Source organism: Sylvia atricapilla, chromosome 18 (assembly GCF_009819655.1).
Source record: "Sylvia atricapilla isolate bSylAtr1 chromosome 18, bSylAtr1.pri, whole genome shotgun sequence".
NCBI classification, from domain to species: domain Eukaryota; kingdom Metazoa; phylum Chordata; class Aves; order Passeriformes; family Sylviidae; genus Sylvia; species Sylvia atricapilla.
In genome coordinates, this window is record NC_089157.1 from 7,162,353 (window position 1) to 7,186,574 (window position 24,222).

Below are 24,222 nucleotides of genomic sequence, written 5' to 3' on the forward strand. Positions count from 1 at the left end.
AGAATTCTGGGGTTTTTTTAAGCAAGGTGAAAAGGTGAGTTGCTTTACTCGCATTTCCTTGCAAATTTGCAGTGGACAGCTGCCTGAGGAAACAGCTGAAAATAGGATTTGAGGTGGATTGATTTTTAAATTTTCCCCTACAGTTAGGTTATATTGGCAGAACCCCCACAGTGAAGGGTAACAAATCAAACTGGGCTGTTCCAGTGTAATCCATGATGGGCGATTGCTGACAGAACCTCTGCGTGTTTAAAGCAGCACAGTGGTCACAGAGCGATGGAAGGGAATTGCTCATTACCAAGGTTAGAGCCTGTGCTACAGAGGGAATGTGCTCACCATCAGTGCAAGTTTGGGCTTTCAAACTCAAGGGGAAAATCCATATTTTTACGGATATTCCTCTTCTGAAGAATGTGGCCAGAATAAAGCAATGGGTGGAGTACTGCCATAATCAGTTCATCCTTCAGAAGGACAACGGACTAAAGAAAACTGAGGTAAGAAGTTGGTTTTGTTTTTTTTCCCCTAGCCTGGATTCAAACATTTTTCTTGATGTTAATTTTTTTTTCCTGAAGCAGACTGGAATTATAAAGCTTGCTGCTATCTTCATACAGATGTATTTAACTTGTGTGGGCTCCGCGTGTTCTACTGGATAAAATCCATTAGAGAGATTAATGAAAAGTTTTCAGTCTTTAATATACAATTAAGACCTATATGTCGTCAAGAATCTGTTTAATCAACACAAGTAATTGGTACAATAACTTAACGGTAGCATACATTTATTTTCAAAAAAGCAGGTTTTGAATTACTGTATGTAAATTGAGACTTAAGTAACTGGAAGTTATTTCTGAGATACCTATTGCCTTTTCAGAGTCCAAGCTAGCCACATCAGCCTTACTTTGTTAGATGTCTGCTGGAAGGGTTAGGAAGACCTGACCCAGCAGAAGAGAAACACTGGCTGATAGTAATTTCTGTCTGAAAACGAGCAGGTTACTTGAACTTGCTCTGCAGCTTGCTCCTGGTTTGCAAGGCAGCCATGAAGTGTTCCTAGACCTACCCACAGGTAATGACCAGAAGTTACATAAATACAGGCTTACATGTTCTGATGGTAGACAGTGAGTCCCCCTGAAGAGCTGCTGCACTGCTGGGCAGGCTCTGGCCAACTCAGCCTCTGAATGGGCTGATGGTGCATTTTGAGGGAAACACCTATGCTGTTCATTCAGCTGCAATTCAGAGCAGTTGTTATACACTGCTCTCCCCTCAAAGCACGTCAGACACAAGCCAAGCTTGACTCTTGTGGAGGTGCCCAGAGTGGAGCCCTCTGCAGAGGCAAAGAGCACTCATTAGCAGCACAGATCCTACAAATGAGTGGGACACAACATGGAAATAAGATGGAAACCAGCCCACAGACCTGATGTGATTAAGTTTAAATTACTGTTTTCATGATAACAGTTTTAGAGCAGTCTGCTCTTACCAAATTAACTACTGATTCAGTAATAACATGAGAGTGTGCATCACCTTCTGAATCATCATCTCCTGTGCCAGTGAGGGTACACATAAATAACAGTCTAACTTGTTTAGTTATGAGATTACCTTCATTTATTACCTGGGCTTACCTTTTCTAAAGTAATTAACATGCAAGTTATTTTCTGGAGCCAGCAATGGGATTTTAGATGCTTAATCAACTGATTTTTTTCTTCTGTATTTAAACGAAGATTTTAATTTCCACATTGGTTTAAAAATTTCCCTTGCGGTATTCAGATGACATCTTACAAAAAGATGGCCTGGGAAGACCCTCTGTATTTCAGGAACAGTGTGTTCCCTTCCACTGTCTGATGAAGAAATACTATCCCTAAGAAACAGGGATACAGTAAGTTGATTTTAAAAATATATATATATATACATATACTTCCATAACAGCATGTGCCCATGGAGGTTTAATAATTTAATTTCATACTGTACAGTACTCCTACAGTTTTTTCTTCCAAGGAAGAATGGCATCAAAACTGGCACTCAGATGTAGCAGAAGGTACATTTTGTAGAGAAAGCCCATTACTGATAGCCAGGAAGTGGCAACTTCTGTCCTTCCTTTGCTTCAAAGAAGGTGTAAGAGAGGGTGATCAAATCAACTTTAGCCATTTTAGGGTCCTCTGCAAACTCTGGGTCAATGTAGAAAAAGACAGGCATGTCCACTTCCTCCTGAGGATTTAGCCTCTGTTCTTCAAAACAAAAGCACTGCAGGTGGTAGGAAAAAAAAATCCACAATAGACAACAATACTGACAATAAATTTTATCTTTGCCAACATGAGAGAAATCTTCATGGTTTAAAATAAACTCTCATTCCATGTAACACCCTTAAAATCCTGAGAAGGATCAATAAGATGAGCAACAGGACAGCAATTCTGTTACTGTGGTGATATAGGAAAAAAATAAATTAGCTTTTAATGAAGTGTGTAAAGGTGTCAAGGGGCCAGGCCAGCTCACATCATTCCACCTGCCCTCAGAGTGATACTAAATAACACAGATTTTGGAGCCACTCTGAAGGCATGAGCAGCTTGGTGTGAGGGCACTAAGGCTAAGAAGGAATTGATGCACTTTATCATTTGAAAAAAATAAGGTATTCTCTTACAACATTGGCATACAAAGAATGGTGTCCAGGATTAAAATGCAATTTATGGGTAACTGTTTGCATTCATGTAAAGGAAAATGCAATCTTTGCTTTGTTCACACTTACTTGTATTTTATTGAAATACTGTCCTGCTTCAAAGGGGACAACGTTGTAGGTGGAGATTCCAATTATTGGTTTGTCAGTAGGATTTTTTGCTTTATAAAATGCCAGTGCGGTCTCTCCTGGTACCACCTGTGTAACATAAATGTACAGTGATTTTTTTATTTTTTTTTTTTAATCCACTGCAGCCCTCCACCCCCAAAACCAAGTTCTTTGGACTTTATCTAGAATTTTCTTTACTCTTTCAAATTGGTTATTTCACACTTATTTTTGATTAAGTGCAATTCACCCATATTCAAAATTAATAGCTTCAATACTGTTCTATGTATTTTTAATCTTACCCATTTTGCATGAGTCTTCTATTATTATCAGCAGTTCAACAGCACACAGAGCTTTTTTAATAAGCAGATTTAGATATTGTGTGCATTTAATTTCTGAGGTTATTCCTTCAGTACTGGACTCAGAAACTATTAAGAAGCATGACTCCTTATTTTGAGAACCGATTTGAAACAGGAAAGTTAATTTGTGATTTTTTAAATATAAAAAAGCTCCTATAAGGACAAGGTAATAGGAGAAACGGTACAGGTTTAGATATACTGTTATACTATATATTTTTAAGTATATATATAGTGTACATACCATGTATATACCATGAAGTGTGTACTTCAGTAAGTACAAAAGTTTCAATAACTTTTTACAGCTTAATGGGGTGCAGAGGGGCAACTACACACAAGGTCCTGTAAAAAGGACATCGTCGTGCTGGAGCATGTCCAGCAAAGGGCAGTAAAGCTGGTGAAATTTCTAGAAAACGTGTTTAGGGTTGTTAACTGTCCAGAGGAGGAGGCTCAAGGAGACCTTGACTGCTTTCTACAGCTACTGCCAGGAGTGTGTAGTGAGGTGGGATGGGGCCTTGTGCCGTGCCTGCACTGAGAGGGCCAGAGGAACTGGCCTTGGGATGAGACAGGGGCGATTCCCTTCAGCTATTACAAACATTTCCACCGTTGGTGTGCTCGGGCTGTGGGAAGGGCTGCCCGGGGCGGTGCTGGGGTCACCATCCCCGGAGCTGCTCAGGGGCAGCGGCGCTGTGGGTTAGTGGTTACAGTCGGCCCGGCTGCTCTCCGAGGCCTCTTCCCGCCGTGTGCCGGGCCCCGGGCGGGGAGAAGGCGATTGACTCACGTAGATCTCGCTCTGCTGCGGTTTGAAGTTCCACTGGATGCTGGCGTGAGTGTCGGCGTTGAACGTGACCCTGATGGGCCGGTCCCGCACGGGCTCCATGCGCTCGATCCGCTCCCCGTCGCGCCCCACGCCCGCCGTCCCGCCGAGCCCGGAGGCCTGTCAGGGAAGGGCAGTGAGAGACCGCACCGGCCCAAGCGGCGCCGGCCGCGGGCCCCCCGTACCTGGCAGTAGAGGCGGTAGAGCGGCACGGCCGCGTACGACAGCCCCACCATGCCCACGGCCGCCGCCAAGATGTAGCCCACGGCCGAGCGGTTGCGGCGCCGCCACTCCTCCTCTTGCTGCCGGGTGAAGGGGTTGGAGGCCCGAACTCCGCGGGCCCCGCACAGCCCGGGCCGGGCCAAGGCGCCGAGCCGCAGCCCGCGGGCACAGCGCGCCCAGCGCAGCCCGTACAGCGCCATGGCCGCAGCGCGGGGGCTCTCGGGACGGGCGGGGAACGGGGCGGGAACGGGGCCGGGCCGCAGCCGGGAACGGGGCGGGAACGGGGCCGGGCCGCAGCCGGGAACGGGGCGGGAGCGAGGAGGGAACGCAGAGGGCGAGGGCGGGTCGAGCCGCCATCGCATCAGTGCCCGCCGCGCCCCTTCAGAGCCCGCCGGGCGCGGGGGTCCCGGCCGCGGTGTCCCCTGCTCGCCCGCCGGCGGGACGGCTCGGGCGCGGGCTGTGTGCCAGGTAACTGCAGCAGCCGCGCTGAGCGGGCTGTGCCGGGCGGCTGTGGCACCGAAAGGCCGGCCAGGAGCGGGGCACCGGGAGGGTAGGTGGTCCCGCAGGTACCCGGTACACAGGGATGAGCAAGTCCCGCAGATATCTGGTTGTTATCCCTCAGGTTCCGTGCTGGCGGCCCCAGGACGGGCGCGGGGATGCTCCGGGTGGTCATTCCAGGGCCGTGCAGTTTCTCCCTTTTTGTGGACACTTGACACCGGTTGGATTTGTTTGTTTGTTTGTTTGTTCCTTTTTCCCCCGGTGCTTTGCTTCATGTCATTTTCATTTCTAGGGCTCTGGTTTTGTTCAGGCACAGATGCTGGCTGGCACGCTGCGAAGGCAGCGAGCGCTGTAAGTCAATAGCAGTAACCTGACCATAGGCAAAGTCACAAACAGTCGTTTTTCACACGGCTGAGGCCACGCACTGTAATAGTTTTTGCTGTAGCAATGCTTGAATTTACTGCTTTTGAGGCTGTGCCTCTCTTCTGTGGTGGTTCCATTCAGGTGAATCACACAAGGCTGGTACTGCTTCATTTTCCACGTTGACTAAGGGAATGGTAAAGGCTCAGTGTAGCCTATTGTTGTGTTTCCCCTGTGTCCTTTTTGAACTGTTTTTTTTTTGTTTTTTTTTTTATCCTTTAGTTAGCAAAACCTCTTCTGGGTTGTGGCATGTGAGGACCTCACAAGGTCAGGAAGGTTTGCTACTATTGATACAAACAGGGTTTGGTTTGCAGTAATGCTTTTGTCGCAGTTTTTGAAGTGATTGTAGTTCAGTACATCCTGGGTTGTTGTATTTCCTATCAGCTTGTTGTATGTACTAATAAAAATACAATTTGAATTTCTGGGGGTTTTGCTACATCGGTGGTGTGTAAGCCCATTTTGTGTGTTTTGGCCTGTCCTAAGTAGTTAATGTGAGAAGTTCAGAGACACTAAATACCAGTGAATAAGTTAAAAAAACATGAGAGAACAAGACACACAAAACACCATTCCATTTCCAAGTAACTTTCAGTGGGAAAAAATTATCTTTGGTGTTGCACGACATCATCCTAGAATTGTCATCTGTTTTTTCCTTTTTTAGAAGTTTTAATCACAAGGAATTCAGGTTTACCCTAGTTTTTACCTTGTAAATTAAGACAGAGTTAGCATGTGAAATGTTTCCATGCTACTACAGCAGTGTCCAGGTTGTTAAGTGTTTTCACCAGTGAATTGTATCAATTTTGTCCTGGCAGTTGTCTTCTTCCAGTTTGATTTCAACTACTTAGTAATAAATACAATTGTTTCCAATGTCGGAATATAAACATGGCCATGTAAAATTCAGAAAGTGGTTTTTCTTTTTGGTTTTTTTTTTCAGCAGTTTTGATCCTGGGTAGGAGCCTGTTCTTCATGTGTCAGAACTCTTCATTTTGAACTTTCACTTTAATAGTGCTTCTAAGAAGATGTCCAGTGCAGATCCCCTCACAAATACAGAGGAGTAAGTACTTTCTTTCTCTAGATGCAGAAATACAATTACTGGATTATAATATGAAAATTCTTGCAGTTTCATTGGTAGGATCTTGTCTTGATGAAGTCTTAAAGGAAAATAACTTTGATATTGAGGCAGTCTGCAGTAATGTTGTGGAAAAGCTGACACCAACACCAGTGAATTTACACATAGGGGAGGAAATGTCCCTTAAGCTTTTCATTAAGTTAATCACCACTTGGTTAGGACTAGTTCTGTAGAGATAAAACCCTGCATAGAGATTTCTTAATGTAATGCTTCTGAACTATGAAAAATACTTGTATATTAGATCACTTTGTACATCTGGGGTACCTGCAGTAGCATAAGACTGGAGGTTTTATATTACAGTCCATTACTTTTTCAGAATACTCTGTTTCTATACCTTTAATATTTTATGTGTAGTACTCAGTAACCATCATATTTTTACCAATGTCATGGGATATAAAATAACTTTATTAATTCTATGAAACTTAATCTTATCCACTTAAGAGCTGGATCAGAATCTAAATGTCAACATGGATTCAGTCATGACTGAAAAGTGTAACTGCAGACCCTTTCCAAACTGCCAAATAGCCATGCCAAAGCTGTCATCAAAACCAGAATTAAAACCAGGCACAGGCAGCTCTTGCTGCACTTACCATGTTTTCTGTACTTGTGCAATAGAATCCAGCAAAGAGTATTCAGAAGATATCAATTTAACACAGATTTAGAATTATGCCACCTCATAAATAACTTGATTGTTTTGAAAAGCAAAACCACAAAGCATTAAAAAAAAAAGCTAACTTGCTTTTTACTGGGACCTGAAGAAGCCAAACTCTGCTTGTCTGATGGAAATTTAGGATATGTGATCACAAAGATACGTCTTTCAGACAGCTGTGGCATGCTAGAGTCATGTGAAAGGTGAGTAGTTTACATGAGTAGCTCCTAGCTCACTGTATTCCAAAGGTGTTTTTTCACATTAGAGGTAAATAGGAAAGGCACCTAAAACTGCACTTCAGCTGATGCTGTTGGCAGATTGTCATTTTCTCTGCTTTTATTTTTTATGGGAGATGGTATCAATGCTTCCAAGAATAGACTTGGTTATATGTTAACTGAGGTTTACCTAAACTTTAAATCATACCTTTCTTCTCTGTGCAGGGAGAAGCCTCAAATCATTCATGCTTCTCTACAATTACAACGTTGCCCAAGCTTTTTTCAGGCTTAACAGTTGCTGTGTGATGATACATGTTTTCTTTTAATCTCTATAACCTAATCAGCAGAATGTATTTTGAATAATGCGTGGGTTTGGATGGGTCACACTGAGTGTTCATCCATGCTGTGTGATACAGCATTCCTGTGCATGTGGTCCTTAAAATCTGAACTTAGGGTTGGTGAAGCTGAAAGGCTACATAATGGATTTGTATAGGACTTTTGTAAAAGGCTTTAGGTTTATTTATAATAAAGATCTTGTGAATCGAACTTCCAAAGATTCGCAGATCTTTTTGTCATCTGCTGAATTATCCTGTATTCCATCTCAGTTGCTAAAGCATTGCAGAATTTCCCTTGGTAAAGACAAGTTGTAATTATAAATGCTGCCAGAATGGAATAGTTTTCCAGTTGTTTGGAATGGAATCCTATGTAACAACAAAATAACTCTTAAAAATTTAGTCTTCCTTATTTTTAAATTTCATGGAGTTTTGTGTTAGAATTTTCCTAGATCTTTCTGGAAGTAAAAAGTAATTTGTGTTCCTCTGAGCGTGTTCCTGAAAGGCAGAGGACTTGAAAGAGAAGCAATGATGCTGTTATTCATTAAAAGCAGCACAGCAACAGAATTTGTAGGTAAAGAGGGATAGAAGTCTTGGCAGGGACTTCAGGAAGCTGAACAAAGCACAGTTTACTTTGAAGAAGGGGTGGAGGAGCAATTTTCTGAGCAAGTGATGTACTAGTGGTAATAACTAATAAAATGAGAGCAATAAGACTAATACTAATTTATATCTGCTTAAATTGTTCAGAAGTTTGTCGTGTCTGGTTTAATAAAAATGAATTTTTTTGCTTTTTAACAAGGAAATTGCAGAGCCTTGAGCCATGTGTTAATTGTGGCGTTTCTGTAGCAGAAAATGTGACACTGTTGGTCTGAGTGATGTATTTTGTCATATGCTGATGATATTGATACCACAAATTGAACTCCACTGGTGGTAAGAACAGAGATCATTTTGTTGGAGAAAATCTATTGGTATTTTATTTTCTGTAACCTTGCCTAGAGCAAATTAATTGATATAAGGCTTAAAACATCAATGGCTTTTCTGTAATGCCAGTAACACCAGCAGAGTGAGCTGACTGAGAAAAGGCTACAGAGGGGCAAATTTTCATCTCTGAATGGATGTGATCACTGTGCCAGTGAGGCTTTACACAATTTGGGAACTGGGAAGGCTGCTTTATGTTCCCATTTCCATCTCTGATCTGCTCCTTAATCTGTGGTTGGTCACTCTGCCCTTTCTGTGTGTGCATTGCAGGCTCTCAGGACTGACCATTCTCTATTTGCAAACTGTTCGGCACATTGTCTCTCAGCAAAGGGATCCTTTCCCCAGAAGGATTATCTGCTAGTGAAACCACAGTCACTGCAGCTTTAAAAAAAAAAAAAAAAAAAAGGTGCCTGAGATAAGCGTTTGCATTCCTGGCATAGCTGAGCCCTCCTGCTGCACCTCCACACCTGACAGATGCTGTCTGATCACAGGGTTGCTCCTGGCTAGAGAGGATTCACCTTTCTACTTAAAGCCCTCAGTGAACACAGGGTAGTTGGCTTTCATTTCAAGCTGCAGTCTTGTTATGATCTTTAGGGAGGGTGGGAGTAGTAGAGGTACTTCTTCTGAGGCAAGCCTGGAAGCAAACATTCATTAACCAAACTGGTGTCGACGCTCAGAATTTCTGAAAATGTGCATCTCTCTGTAAGACCAAATCTCCTATCACGGGGTCTGGCCTCTGGGAAAGGGGGTGATATGTTTGACTTCTTCAACAAGATTATTCTCAGTGTAATGACATAAATTTGGCAAATTTATTTCCTTTCACAGAAAAGAATGCCAGCTTCCATTTCTAGAGAAAATATGTAACCCAAGTTCTGTGTTGGCTTTTGACTGTATCTTGGAAGTCTAAAAACTAAGTTAGATCATGGCACAAGCCAGTACCGTGATTGAGAATGAAAAGTAATAACAAATGGCATTTGTTTCATTAATACTTTCAGTCTGCTTTGTTGGCTTTCCCTTTTGTGTGGCTGTGCATAATCCAGTCTGCTAGGAAGATTGCTTTAGAAAGGTCATGAGTTACTGCTTTTGACCTTGTTTGAAGGGAGCATGTAAATAAATTATTAGAAGAACAGGAGGGAATAAGTTGTTTTTAATCATCGCATTTGCCTTTGGCTGCTGGATCTAGATTGCTTAATCACAGTGTAGTAAATTTTCTCCTTTGCATTTATCAGTTTTTAAAGTTGCTCTAAATGGCCGTTTCAAAGAGAGAAAAAGTCAGCATTACCTCTCTAGGTGAATTAGTGCATGTGACGCAGAGGCTTTCAGAGAAGATTAAGTAGGCAGAGACGCTCAGCTGGAGCTCTGTGTTTGGGTTTTTTAGTTGGTAGCAGAAATCATCCTGCTCATAACCTTATCCGGCTGAACTGGAAATCTCCAGTGTGTTTTGGTTGCGTTGTCCTTGTTTTTCCTGCTGTGCTGAAGGATGTCCTTGCTTTCTCCAGGGGCTGAAGATGAACCAGAGCGTTTTGATGGTCTCTCTCTCTTATACTGGTATGCTGAACCATTCAGTTCTGAGGGCATTGCTCTAGTCTGTAATTGGGCAAAGTACAGGAAAGATAATTTGAAAGCTGTGGGCATTTTCAGCTTTTTCATCAACAGCCACAGTTGATAATTTAGATTTTTGTGTGTCAAGTAATATGTGTTTTGTGAGCAAAGTGTATTATTCTCCCATTGATAAACGTAGATAAATATTCTGTTTGTGCACATAAATAACTTAATTTCTAAGGAATAGAGATCAGAAGAATATCTGGAGCTGTATGTTCTGATAAGTGCTAAAAAAAATAAAACCCAACTTGTTGAACCTCCTCGTGTATGCTGCTAAAAAGTAATAGAAACAGGTTCATTTTAATTGCCCTTACTAGAGCATCTACACAAAATGTTGTACATTTAAGTCTCTTAGCATTCCATGACTTCAGCTGGAGTGTTGAGTTTAGTATTTTTTAGTGTAAGAAGGTTATAGTGTACATTCTGGTGAGTTTTGCTTGTTTTTTATCTCGTGCCTCACATCTTCTTTATGTGCTAAAACCTTGCTTAAAAGTACTTTTGCCTGACCTCAAAAAATAAGTAGCAACATCTGATTATTTAATTTGCATCTTTTTCTGCAAAGAGCATTGCATTATTCTTTGTTACTACTGCCAGCTGGTTTAGGAGCCTATTTCTGTATTTATACTTGCATGTTTCTAATGTATGGGAGAAATATTCTAACATTTCATGAATATTAAAAGTGATGACATAAAATAAATGTTGGATAAATGACTGAATCTAAGTCATTTTGATTAAACAGTGAAATTGTTAAAGCTCTGTTTATTTTATTAGAACTATGACAACAAGTAACTTGACTTGAAGATAAAAACCCCTAACACTGAAAGTCACCTAGATGTGATATGCTGAACAAATTTGGGGCATTTGAAAATCTTTTTCTTTACTTTTATGTCATAAAGTAATTTTAAACTGCATGTACTGGAGGGATTTAGTCTTTAGAGCATAAACAGACCTGAATACCTTGTAAAAGTTGGCTGTCCAAAGTGGCGGTTCTTTCTAATTTTAGGTGGCAACATCACAATTCCAGTGTTACAGAGATCTATTCCTCTTCACTGTGTATACTAGTTGTGTGTTCTCTGTATCCTCTTTGTCATAGTCCGTTTTAATTCATTAGGATCTTTCTTTTGAAAGCATTGCTCATTACTTCTGAAAATGTAGATACTTTCCTTCTAATTGTCCTGTTCTTAGATTTGATCATATTTCATAATTGTTTTATATGGTATATATAAAGAGGTTCTAGAATTTCTGGCAAACTCTAAACTTCAGACCTAAAGTCTGAGATTTGATCTTTCCAGATTTCACAAAAGTAAAACTTTCGTGTCAGTTTGTGTGAGCTTGAAGTTACTTTCGTTCTTGCTTTTTAATTTTAACAAAAAAAACTGCTATGTGAAAACTGCTGAGAGGGAATGGTCGAGCAAAACCAATAGCAGTAGTAGCAAAAAGCAAGAGAGAGAACAGTAGAATAATTGCCTATTTTATAGATCAGTGTACCTTGTTTAAGATTTCAGAGATGGAGACAAGTCAGGACAAAGCATGACTAGTATGCTGTCCTTCAGCCTGAAAACAAATTCATGGGATAATTGCAGTGACAGTAGTGGGTAGTAATGCAAAATGCTCTGTCCTTGTCATGGAGTAGGTGATTGTCCAAAGGGTATACTTAAAGAAATATCAGACTTGGTGATAAGTTCTTCCTTTCAGGCTGTGATTAAGTAAAAGCAGTTTCATTCATTTTTAGCCTTACAAAGGGCACTTTATGCTGTGACATATCATGGCAAGGTCATGTGCAGTCCTGTCAAACACACACCAAATACACTGGGTCTCATTATTTCTTTACAGCCTGTGAAACAAATACTTCAAGAAATACTACAGTGAAAATTATAGTGCTTGAAGCATAGATTTACTTTTTGTTTCTAATTGTTATTAGAATTATTAGGTTCTTCTTGTGGCCAGCCGTTCTAAAGCAAAAGCTAATTTTGCAAATAGCTTGGAAATAAGAGGTTTGGGAAATTGTTGCTTTTCAGAGCTAGTGCTTATACCTTGATAAAAAAAAATCTCAACCAGTTTTCTTCTACAAAACCATAAGGACTTCAGACGTTCTTTAGAAGCTGAATCTCTTGGCCAGTGCTAGAATTTTAAGAACATTTTGACCTTCTGGATCTCTCTTCCTTCTAGCACATCACCTTTGATAACGTACTCTGGCTTTTGCAGATATACCCAGTTTCAGGCATGGAGTTCAGGCTTGTGCTGGATTAGGTTGTGTGGAAGGATTTGGGTCACTGTGTCCTCCAATTTGATCTTCTTTCCCACCCTGATAATGAATTCTTGTTCCATTTCACTAGCACCCTCTAGAAAACACAACTCTTTATCTGATGTAGAGCAATATGTTGATCAAAACAGAGGAACCTCAGTGGTGCTTCTGCTCTTTTCTAGAAGAGGTCTGACGTGTCTTCTCCAAAAATGGGGCAGTGAAACAACAAAGGAGCCATAACACATTTTTTTTACCAATAATTCATCTAAATGAAAATTAAACCTAGTAAAGGGTAATCTGGATTTACTGGCATTCTTAACACTGTGTTCTCAGAGCAGTGTGCTGGTCATGAGTCTGATGAAACTGTAAATTTGGGGTTCAAAATACTAATTTTACTTCGTATTCTTTTTTAATTCTGTTGCGTGATCAACTTCCTACAAAATATTTGTCTTCCTTTGGACAATTCTGAGTGCCATCCTGGTGTTTTCCCTGGGGGGGATGGTACACAGAGGATCAGGGGAAAAGAGTTCAGAAAGAAGCCTTTTTACAACAGAGAAAGAAATCAATGTTGAGTGAAGAAATTAGAAGATTTGGGAAAAGATTATGTTCATAAATAGCCACAAAATTATATTTTAGATATCTTAGGAAATAATTTTATGCACTGGTTTAGCTGTTCTTTTGTTCAAATATTCTTGCATGATGAAGACTGATTTTACAGTGGTGTGGTTTTTCATGCCTAAATGTTAGGATGGACCAGCTTCTGGAATTTTGTTTATATTTAATCACAATCCTTTTATTACTCAAAATGGGATTCACAGTTCAACCTGACATGCTTTGGGGGAAAAGAAAGTAAACTCTGTATATTTATTGTGCCTTTTCATCTGATATTTGTGATGAGTTGATTGATTTTTGGTTGTGGAGGTCGTAGCTCAGAGATACCAAACAACATGAAGTTGTCAATGGAGAAAACTGATTTGGGTTTGTGTTTGAGTTGAAAACATAGTCACTGTAATTTCTTTTCTCTTAACATAGCTCTACCTACATTTCTGTAATTTAATGACTTTTATTTCGTTCCTTAGGACCATTATGGGCCCTCATGGAATTAATCGAGCTGTTCACCGCATCTCTTTCTCTGATTGCCAGAATGGATTAGGTAACTAAGGCTGCACATTATTCTGAGAAATAATTCTGAGAAAACCAAACCTAAAAACACCTGGTGAGCTTTGCCAGCTCATACTTGGTATCAGGAAAGTGGATTTGGCTTTCATGGATTTTACTGCAAATACATTTAGCACAGCAGGTGGAATGACCAATTTTTCACTTTTGTCCTTTTGTTTGTTGTTCAGGAGTTAAAATTATTGGAGGTTATCGGGCACAAACAGCAGAAGATTATGGGATTTTCATAAAGAGAATTCTACCTGGAGGGGTTGCTGCTGTAGATAGTAAGTAATTTTAATTTTTTTGGCTACAAAAACACGGCATATAAAAAGCTGTCAAAAGAAGTCTTTATTTTACTTTGTGGGTAAGGATATTTAAAATAGTATGGTTTAATCAGCATCCATGAAGTTTTGGTATACTTTAAGATAGAGAGATGAAATTTGGACCCTTTATGGAAAAAGATTTTAATACACTCAGGTCTTGAAAATGTGTTCAAATCTAGATATGGCTGGTGAAGGCAATTGGCAGTCTTTCAGCACTGTTGAATAAGTGTTGCGATGCTGAATCACTTTTAATTTATAAGGTATAAGACTGGGGTTTCCTGTATAGAACTAATACTTTTAATTAATTCTGATAATTTTTTTTTTAATGATGGTCTGCTGGTGATTAAGATCAGTATGGAAAGAAGAAATTACACTTGGTAGAGTTTGCAACAATTAAGCTACAGCCTTCTGTTCTAGGTCTCTGTATGGGGTTTTTTGAGATTCCATCTTGTCTTGTGAAAAATGATCATTTGAAGTGATGTGAATTGACTTCAGGTTCCTAAACTTGAGATTTTCAGGAGGCTAAAAAATGGAATTGGTTCTAAAAAAAAAAATCTTCTAGCTGAGTTTACTAATGTCTAAAACATTAATATATCTACATGTGGTAACTTAAAATAATGTTAAGAGCAAGATTTAAATAAAAATTAGTTCCACAACTGTGAAGTACAAATTCTAGTCTCAAAAATATTTATGCTGTGTGTAAGTAATACAAATAGCTAAATGACTGTAATTTCCAGTGGCTATTCTGTTGTTAACAAGCCTGATTTCTAGTTTCTACTCTTATGTCAATTATCTTCGGATCAGGTGCCAACAGTCACAAAGTTGTGTAATGCATTAAGTCACATAAAATTGAAAGAAAAGTCCTGGTTTAATGCAATATGTTCACCATTTTCTTGTTGATTCATCAATCACTGTTGGTTTCACTTAAAGGCCGCTTGCTAACTGGGGACCTAATTTTAGACGTCAATGGAGAAAACTTGGTTGGAGTAACAAACGAAAGGTATGTTTGTACTGATTCCTGAATGGTTATTAGAGCTCAGAATGTTATACATGGATTAGTTTGGCCATTATCAGTGACTGACTGAAAAAGCACAACTTCCCTGAGATCCTTGGAGTTCAACTCCCAAGTCATTTTTCCTGTAAATCTGATTCAGCAAAACTCTTGTAGAAAAGTGAAGGACTTTATGTGCTTTTGTAACACCAGAATCACCTCATTTCTTAATGACACAGATTGCAGAATGTGTGTGAAAACAGCAGTAGAAGCTGTTAAAATACAGCTTTCTGCTGGTTCAGTACTGGTGAATGTAAATGATGGCAGCAATTGTGTAATGGCACAATGAAGCGGAAAGAAAAAGCTGTAGTTGGTTTCTGTAGCTGGATCTGTAAGATCAGTGCAGCTTTCAGTGCTGGAGATGAAGATAGAAAATTGAAAGGAAAATTGCCATTTGTATTGCTGAGGGAGATTCTGAGTCAGGAGCTTTTGTTGGGATGGGCTGTTAATTCTGAAGGAGGCTCAGGAAGGCAGCAGGATGGCCCAAGGAGGGATGGGTCAGAAGGAAGGGAAAGAGAGATCAGTCCTGGTTTACTGCTGCCAGCAGATGTACCACAGTCTGTCTTTTGCTCTGATCCCCAGTGCTCACTTTAAGTTCTGCTGAATTTGGGCATGCAAATTATTCATACCTTAGCAATTTGTCCATATTCCTGCTCTTCTAGCACTGCTCACTTATTGCCACCCCCCTGATATATTTATTTGGCCTTTTTTCCCCATCTAGGGCTGTTGACATCTTGAGAACAGCCTCAGCCTCTAATCACATGTCTCTGCTCGTTGCTAGAGATGAAGAAGCAAAGTAAGAGAAAAAATGGTTTTAACCTCAAAACTTATAAAAATCCAGTGCTGTATCTCAGGGTGGGTGGGTGGGCTTGCATCTGTTTTTATTTCAGATTAGTTTTAATTGCAGAATTGCACCACATGTCACATTTTCTGCGTGATATTTGATACCAGTTCATTCTGAGATCACTTGCATCAATCACTTCAAGTAGCAAGCTCAGACCAACTTCAGTTTAAAGAGGAGGATTGTAATGTTATGTTTACAGCTAAAACCATTTAAATTATCTGCTGTGATAGTTCTTGAAATACTTCTCACATTTTAAAATAATGAAAAATGAGGACTCTGTTAGAGCTCCCACTAAAATGTAAGATTTAAACTGGTTTTGTGTTTTGACAAAAGGCAGATTCCCTTGTTTTTTCCCCACAGAAGTTTGCTTTTCAATCTCTAATGAATTTGAATAGTTTAGATAAGTAGGGTAAACTGTTCACTGCAGCAGGTAGCCCAAAGTATATTCATTTTAAGGACTTTTATGTTAAATATAGCTTTAACCTGACTGTTGAAAATTAAGCATATAAACCAATATTGGCAGAGAATCATCAGCAATGTGGCAATCCAGGTCTGTATCCCCTTTTGACTTAAATCTCAGGAGGAAACAGCTGTTATGTAACTATATTTAAAAATCATTGCGAGAGTATCTGCTGTTATTTGCCTGTCCTGGGATGTTCCACTTCCAGAGTAATCTCCCCATAAAGGATTTTTTTCTCTAAATTCCTTTAGCCTTTTGTCCGAGTTAAGCTTCCTCTTTCTGTTCTTTTATTTTTTTTTTTTGTATTTGACAGACATCTAAATCACTCAGTAGCCTCTGATCTCTCCTTTTTTTCAGGCTGCCTAATATATGTGAGGTCCACTCTTAATCTGCTTTTATCTAAAGCATACTGGCCTAGTTCCTGTAAACTCCTTGAATAATTAAAATCCGTCAGTCCTTTAACCACTCCGGGGGAGAAGTGCAGTGGCCTGGGCAGGATTTGCCATTCCATCCAGTCCCTCACCAGCTGCCTGTGAATTTTTTTCTCGTGACTTTACATTCTATGCTTAAATATTATTTAATTTACATTCAGCTGTGTTTATGTGTGTACCGTGGGGCCAGCATTATACAATAAATGCCGTTCTTTTTAAAAAATAGTATATCCAGCGTTTTTGAATAACCTTCAGAAGTCAAATTGGAATTACCTGGGAATTACTCTCCTTGCAATCAGTTAATTTCTTTTCTCTCTGACTAATTCTGTACTGTTAATTTGGTGATGTTTCTGACTTACATCACTCTAGATTATAATCTTTTAAATCAGTTATCACTGAGGTAATCAGAGCTCAGATTATGAACTTTTTTCTTAAATTAGGCTGGATTCAATATCAGATGAATCAAGTATTTTTGTATTCTCTTCAATGCCTGTCACACAAGATGTGCATCTTTGCCAGTCTGTTAGAATATGATTGGTGTCTGCAAAAAACTTCTGCTTTTGGCTTCTGGTAGTTAATAAATATTTCTTCTGTCCTCTTGTTTTAAAGGAGCCACATCTTTGTCAGTTTTTCTGGGTTCTTGTTCAGTGTAATTGAAGTAAAAGCATTCTTTTAAAACATGAGTATGCTATAGGTGTATAATCTGATTCCCTCTAATATAAATAAATTGTTCTGGAGCTTGGTAGTACCACTGTCTTATCTATAGTTGATTGTATTACAAGTTTTTAAGTTATGCAGTTCAGGGTAAAGCAGGGTTAAAATAAAACTGTTTTTACCAGCAGTCCATTTCATCCATAGTCTGTTGTTTTCCCATCTTTATTATGCATTATATTATATTTTTTTTGCCTTTCTTGACCATTTGATGGGGCTTTCCTCTTTCAGTGGAGGTTGAGCTTCCTTCTCTGAAGAGGAACAAGCAGGGCAGGTTTCACAGGGTCCATTCAAACTAACACCAAATCCTGACAAAGAAAATCTTCTTTATTGGCACGGAAAGAATTTCATGACCTGATGGACAAGTATGGCTCTCACAGTGGCACCAGCTCTGCAAGAACTTCTCCAACACATCAGTTAGCTGGTGAGAGATCACTTTCCAGTCTGAAATAATCCTGGGGGACAAAAATCAGCCGTGGGTGGAGTAGAAACTTGTACTTAAAATCCCCTATTTGAGGGGAGGTGTATTAGAGGAAATGGCTGAAAGTCAGACAAAACACACATGTACCTTGAGGAATTTGTGTGTCAGATTTCCCAGCTCTTAAAATAAATATACTGATATCTACTTTCAGTTTTAATTAATGATTTATGTAAAAAGTTTTTGGTATTTGTAGCTGAAATGTGCCACAAAACACTAGTAAAAATTCGATCTAGAACACTATAAATTCTAATATTACTGGAATTACTGCCTAATTAAGATGCCTTTATATAGCATGGGGGATTAGTCAGTTTTGTATTTTGCACCAAATTTGGAAAAAATCACTTGTTATGTTTTAAAAATTTATTCCTGGAACCCTGGGTGGCTCTTAGTTCTCTGCAGGCTTTATTTTGCTTGTCTGATTGCTTAGTTTGTCTGCTTTCTAATATAAAAATAGTCCTACTGGACTGACTTTCATGAGCTGAAATTTTGTGCTTTTTCCCAGATGTGACTTTTATTTTTTTGTTTGTTTTTCTTATTATTTCTTTTTCTGAAGCAAAATCCATAGACAGCCTTTCTTCTGGGTCATCCTCAAGGTCACAGAGTCCTCAGTTGCATCCAAAGGATATCACCACCAGCAGCCTCAGAAATAATTGTGTCCCACCACCATCCCCAAAGCTTCCAAAGTAATCTCCAAAACTCTCTTGTGGGATCTGCAGGATATGCTGTATTTGGCTGGTCAGGGAAAATTTGGGTAGAGCACTAAGTGCTAAAGTTTGGGTTTATTTTTTGACTTACAGTCCTGTAGCTCATAATACCATCAACATTGCAGACTGTCCATTTTAATAAGTTATTTTTCTATTTATTTATTGATATGTGGTAGAAGATGATTAATCATGTTGATTTTTTTAGTGTATCCTAGTGAATTTTTAGTGTATCCTAATGTTCCTGGTTTATGTGTACCCAGATACTCCCATAAGCCTTGGGATATAGTATATATCCCTTCTCTATATAAGAGAGAGGAGTTTTTAGCCTTGTAAAATAGAGTATCAATTCTTTTTGTAATGGTCAGAAGTTGATTTGTTGTAAATAGTGTAATATTTGAACACGGAGATTAAATATCCACTATTTCTATTTGTTACTGTAATACATATTTACAAAACCTGTAAGATAATGACGGGTTATTGCTTCAGTCTTTATAATCTGGTTCTGTGAAGTAATTCTACTTTTCTTTCTTTTTTATTTCTAGTGACAGTGCATTTCAGATTATCTCTGTTTGCAAAGGAACGAGCCTAGGTTTGAATATTGTGGGAGGAATTAATAGAAATGAAGGCCCTTTGGTATATTCAAGAAATTATCCCTGGTGGTGATTGCCATAAGGTAAAGGCCTTTTTCCACTTCCTTCCCCTTCAGACACCTGTATTTTTGCCTTAATTTAGTACTTGCTTTGGTATGCTACATCTGTAGTCATATTTTAAATACAAAATGTGTTTCTGTTCCTCCTTGCCTTCTTTTAACAGAATTATCTCACTGCTCTGTAAAAGAGTTACATGGTAATGAAAATTTATTCATAAGTTCATTTGAGGTAAAGGAGGCTCTTACTCCTCAGTTTATGTATGAGAAGGTACAAAACCAACTTTGGTAAGAGATTGCATGATGCAAGGTAAATCAGGAAGGATGGGACAGAGCTACAGATTGCACCTCCTTTTTATTTTCTTGGATTTTGAAAAAAAATCCTATTTCCCTGAGACTTCATTTAGATGAATCCTTGCAGTTGGAAATCATCGTGTAGGCAAATTAGGAAAAAAATATTCCGAAATGTACAAATGAAATGTATGAATTGGTGTTGATTACTGTTTTAATTTGTGACAAATGCATTATGTAAATCAGGGGGATTTGTCAGTGTAAAAATGAAATAAATAATGTAATTGCCTGGTTCAGGTACACAGAACTGTTTATCCAAGTGTCTCCTCTGGCATCCTGAGTAATTATGGTTATTTGGAAGTGTAGACACCAGCTTTTGCCTCTAGCCCAGCAAGAGGGGATGAGCTCAATTCATGAGCAGTGAGTTTCATCCCCAAGCAGCTTATAACTATTTGCTATTGAATTTTTGTAGACTTAAGTTTAATTCTAAAATGCAAACTGGAAGATAAAAAATGCAATGTTTCTCAAAGACCTCTTTAAGTAGATAAATGGTAATCATTCCTCATTATTTTCTCCTATTTTGTTGTGGCTTCTAAAACATTTTTCTCACTATGTAATTTAAAGCCTATCACACATAATCAATAAACTAAGACATCAATTTTCAGTAGGCTCTAATATTAGCAATAATAGAGGTAATTTCCCAATCCTGGTTATTCTGTTTGGGAAGTTGAAGGAGAAAGCATATTTTAAACGTCTGCCACATGAGGGCACCATTGAAATGGATATTAGGACATGCTGAATGAAGGCAGTATAAAATATCTACAGCTTTGTTCTTTAACCAGAGCACTAAGCGGGAAAAAAAAAAAAAAAAAAGGTAGTAAAGTGCTGGCATAGGTTTGAAGCAACACAACTAAAATTATGGGATGTAGGTGTTAAGTAGGTAAAATTATACTGGTCTTGAGAAGGTATTTTACTTATTTCCTATGTTTCATCTTCTGTACACATCTTTTTTTCCCCACATAGATTGATTTTGTGTTTGATTCCTTAGGAGCTGAAGAGCAGACACTTGTTCTGTGTAATTCGATGTGTATTACATTAGACAAATGTCATAACTAACTCTGTAGCCATAGGTGAATTGCTTGAATTTCCAGTTAAATTGCTGAGGGCTCTGTTAACAATGTGAGTAAAGAAAGCTCTGTCTTAGAAATCAGCATGTTTAAAGTCTTGTCTTAGAGTCTCTGAGATAGAAATGTGAGATGTTCTTGTTCTGGTGGAGAGTTTGCAATTAATTCAACAGAAGCATGAAGTTGATAATATTATTTCTGTCATGGTTTTGACTGCGGAGTTCTAATAGACCAATCTGGTTTTCTCACTGACATGGGTAGTGAGTGTCTGAAGAGTTCCATATATTGCCATGAACATTTGCTTCTGAAATACAAATTAATCCAGCTCAGAGCTGAATTAATTAGTAAAGAAGCTTCCTAAAGTCATATGGGTTGCTGCTGGTAAAATCTGTTGTTTTTTCCCTTGGTTTATTTTTAACAGAAATGTTTAGCTGGGCCCAAAGTTCTTTATACAATTTCTGAGGTCTGCTTTCTCTCATGAATTTTATAATGACTCCTTTAATGGTGAGGGATGATTGTTTAATCTGTTTATTTCTGGAATATTGTCAAGCATAGGCAGAATGCAGAACTGTTCTTGATATTTCTTGTCCTAATAGAACCAGGGGAATATGTCCAATTGCAGTGACTATACAGTTCTTTCTGTGGTGTTAGCAATTCATATAAAGTTTGTGGGTTTGGTTTTATATTTGTTATTTTAGGATGGACGATTGAAGCCTGGGGATCAGCTTGTGTCTATCAACAAAGAGTCCATGATTGGAGTCTCCTATGAAGAGGCAAAAAGTATAATCAACAGAACAAAGATGAGGTATCTGATACTGTGAAACAGCCAATCATCCAAAATTCTTTAATAGATGGTAGCTATGATCAGATTAATGCAAAATGTGGTTTTGTGTCCTTAGAGGAAATGAGAGATATTAATTTTTTTAAATATTCCGTTGTAATATTATTTCATAGAAAAGACTCAAGTGCACCTTTTAGACCTGTAAAATTATGATACTTTAATTTTTAAATAAAAAGTATAATATTTGTCTTTGTAATGATGGGTAACAGGACATCCTTTTAGAAAAATAATTAAATAAACCCACACACTGTGTTTGGAAACGTTTAATTTTTGTATAATTTTATGAATAATAGAAATATACTATATGTTGAAACTTTTAAAATTTTAGTTCTAGGTTTGAAAATCTGTGGGAGATAGCTTTTATTAGGAAGAAAACATACCCAGTCATCCAGAGAATCTGCAGCATCCTTTCAGCCTTTAACATCTCTGTTAGCCATGGAGAGCAACAGGCTGCAGCACTTGCGTCCTCTTCCCTCTCCTAATGGGAGGCTGGTTTCAACATTCCCTCTAGATGCTGTGAGTGTACTCTACTCCTCTTAGAACAAACTGAGCAAATGCTTGCTTTTCTCCTAATTGTAATTGAGTTTCCATTTTAGTAGAAAATGACTGTCTATTTTCCTGCACAATATTGTCTTTGGGAATATCAAAACTTTTTGGAACAACCATGTTGTATAACAGGAGCGTAAACCACACTGATGAGAGGAATTAGTTGACCTTGGGGTAAGAAAACAAAAAAGCACTTAACTGTGTTCTTAGATACCAAGTTCTCCTTTACTGTTTCTCTGAAGTTTGGGAATTAGATATAGTATATACCTATTTCAGAGATAAAAAACACTCCCTTTTTACCACACATGTGTGAGTACAGTACAATCTCACCTTGCTCTGTGATGATGAGATTTTTGTTTTTAAAAAAAGTCCTAGAAGTATGTGGGATTTCCCCCTTTCTTTTGGCTAAGCAGCAATTGTTTTTAATTCATAAAGCTCACCATAGTGTAAAGAAGTAATGTTGACCATGAGGAAAGACGATTTTTAAAACTGATGTTTTAATCTTTCAATTTTTTGAAAAGAACATTTTCAGTTTATCATATTTTTAAAGCGAATCAAGTATTGTCTTAGAAGGAGGACGATAAAATGTCTCAAACACAAAGTCAAAACAGGTGATTCTCAAATCTTCTTATATTTGTACTTAAAATTCTTGCCGATTTTTCTTTTCCTATTAGGGATAAAACATTGAAGTGGGTTGCTAGAGAGCCTGTGCTTAATCTATGAAGATTTTCAAAACCCAAGGTTTTGATGAGGCCTGATCTGATTTTTTTCCAATGCTTTTCCTTCTCACCACCACCCACCCCATGCCTTTCTTTTTCTCCTGGAGTTTCTTTTGATCTACCCAGCCCTTTCTTCTTTCCCCAGTCTCCCTTCCTGTCCCTTTTGTCATTAATGTGTATTTCTGGTCTGGCTTGTGATCTGCTTTAGAAATGGTCTTTCATGACTTTTCATTTCCTCTCGTAGATGGAAACTGGAGTCAAGATGGGAGAGCAATCTCCAATTACTGCTCTGGACAGCAATCCTGCTGCTGTGTCTGCCACGGGTAAGTGCTGATTTAATTCCCTGCCACCCGTTTCCTTCTTCTTTCAATAACAGTCAAGAGAACATAGTCCGTAATGAGACTCAATAGTCTTTAAAAAAAGGGAACATTGCAGTGTTTTTATACTCCTAAATAAAGGACTGAGATCAATGAGTTTTTAGTAGCTTCTGTCAAATATAATTTGCATTGTCTCTAATAAACAGCTGAAAGCAAACAAAATGAGTGATCACAACATTGCTATACAGCAGTAATGATAATAGACTCGGTAGAAACCATATAATGAAGACTTACATATAGATCAAGATTAGGTTGCCATAGAAACTGTGCTTCTTGATTTGATGAAATTCTGGGGATGTATGCTGCTTGCATGGTTCTACTGCTTAAATCAGGGCAGCATATTGAAAGAATAGAAATAATATGCAGCCCTCTTAACAGCTCTTCAGTTAATAACAAATACAATATATCCTGTATATTTGTCTTTTAGAGTCATGACATTCCAACAAGGACAAGAGTCACTTTGATCACATCTCTAAATATCTATTTTGAAAACAAGATTTAAGGAAAAACAGTGTGAAATTTGGTCAGAACCAAAGCTGAGCTGAACAACTGTAATTCTTGTGGGAAACAAATATATTGCATTTAGAAACACTGAAAATGCAAGAGTGACACAATAATGGGAATCCCCATTGACACACTGATTAAAATTGTCTCTGTTCAGTATTTCTCTGTGCAGACCTGAACTTTATTCTTGTTCTTGAGGCAGTAGCAATAAGTATAAGCTTAGCTTTTCACCTTTCATGTCTAATTACTGAGGAGAGAAAGAACAAATAACAGGATCTGATTCATTCCAGGTGTTTTTCCACTTGTGTTATTTAAGTTGTACCTGTATTTATTATAGCCCGTATTAGATATTCAGGTTTAAAATGAAACAGGTCCGTATTGCAAATCTGACCAGTTGGTTCCTTTCCTTGAAGGGTGAGCTGACAAGTGTGGGCTGCTGAAACTGGTGAAATTTTGTATTAGGTCATTTAGATTCATGATCACTCAGTTTTTACAAACTGACCGTGAAAAACACTACAACTAAAACAAAGAAATGAGACAAAGGTCTTATTTTTTTAATGTTTTCTATATATGAAACTCTTGGTTAATATAATTCAGTACACAGGACCTTCTTTGTTGAAGACACCAAGAAGGGGGACAGTCTTTGAACACATCTAAAGAATGTAGGTAGAAGAGCAGCTCCAGTTTGTACTGCAACTTGTTATATTTCATTTTCTTCTTTTTAACAGCAACATCCCTTGTCAAATCTGCCACATCTTTCATGCTGCCCTTTTTCAAGGATAAACTTTAAAAG

General features: G+C 38.5%; 2 protein-coding genes across 2 annotated transcripts in view; one reads left to right on the top strand and one right to left on the bottom strand.

Moving 5' to 3' along the window:
• Positions 1-668: 668 nt before the first annotated feature.
• COX11 (cytochrome c oxidase copper chaperone COX11) lies at positions 669-4,376 on the bottom strand. The gene is made up of 4 exons (XM_066332149.1): positions 4,117-4,376; positions 3,896-4,051; positions 2,726-2,851; positions 669-2,226 (listed from the first exon to the last, which is right to left on the bottom strand). Exons 1-4 carry the CDS (start codon positions 4,351-4,353, stop codon positions 2,044-2,046), a joined length of 702 nt encoding a protein of 233 aa, XP_066188246.1. The 5' UTR covers positions 4,354-4,376; the 3' UTR covers positions 669-2,043.
• Positions 4,377-9,836: 5,460 nt separating this feature from the next.
• Positions 9,837-24,222, top strand: part of STXBP4 (syntaxin binding protein 4) — a 61,568-nt gene continuing 47,182 nt past the window's right edge. The window contains 15 exon segments of the mRNA XM_066332150.1: positions 9,837-9,919; positions 13,298-13,371; positions 13,565-13,660; positions 14,630-14,699; positions 15,472-15,546; positions 17,514-17,620; positions 18,231-18,360; positions 18,924-19,013; positions 19,015-19,054; positions 21,141-21,247; positions 21,612-21,649; positions 21,652-21,700; positions 21,702-21,747; positions 21,749-21,799; positions 22,793-22,871. Coding sequence (XP_066188247.1) covers positions 9,852-9,919; positions 13,298-13,371; positions 13,565-13,660; positions 14,630-14,699; positions 15,472-15,546; positions 17,514-17,620; positions 18,231-18,360; positions 18,924-19,013; positions 19,015-19,054; positions 21,141-21,247; positions 21,612-21,649; positions 21,652-21,700; positions 21,702-21,747; positions 21,749-21,799; positions 22,793-22,871 — 1,120 coding nt within the window. The 5' untranslated portion in view covers positions 9,837-9,851.

What these genes read in the sequence shown, in the direction of transcription:
- COX11 (XM_066332149.1), bottom strand. Translation starts at nt 4,353, where the DNA reads ATGGCGCTGTACGGGCTGCGCTGGGCGCGCTGTGCCCGCGGGCTGCGG. An exon ending in CGCAGCAGAGCGAGATCTAC is followed by an intron (nt 2,852 to 3,895) that starts GTGAGTCAATCG and finishes TATGTTACACAG; the next exon opens with GTGGTACCAGGAGAGACCGC. An exon ending in AGTATTTCAATAAAATACAA is followed by an intron (nt 2,227 to 2,725) that starts GTAAGTGTGAAC and finishes TACCACCTGCAG; the next exon opens with TGCTTTTGTTTTGAAGAACA.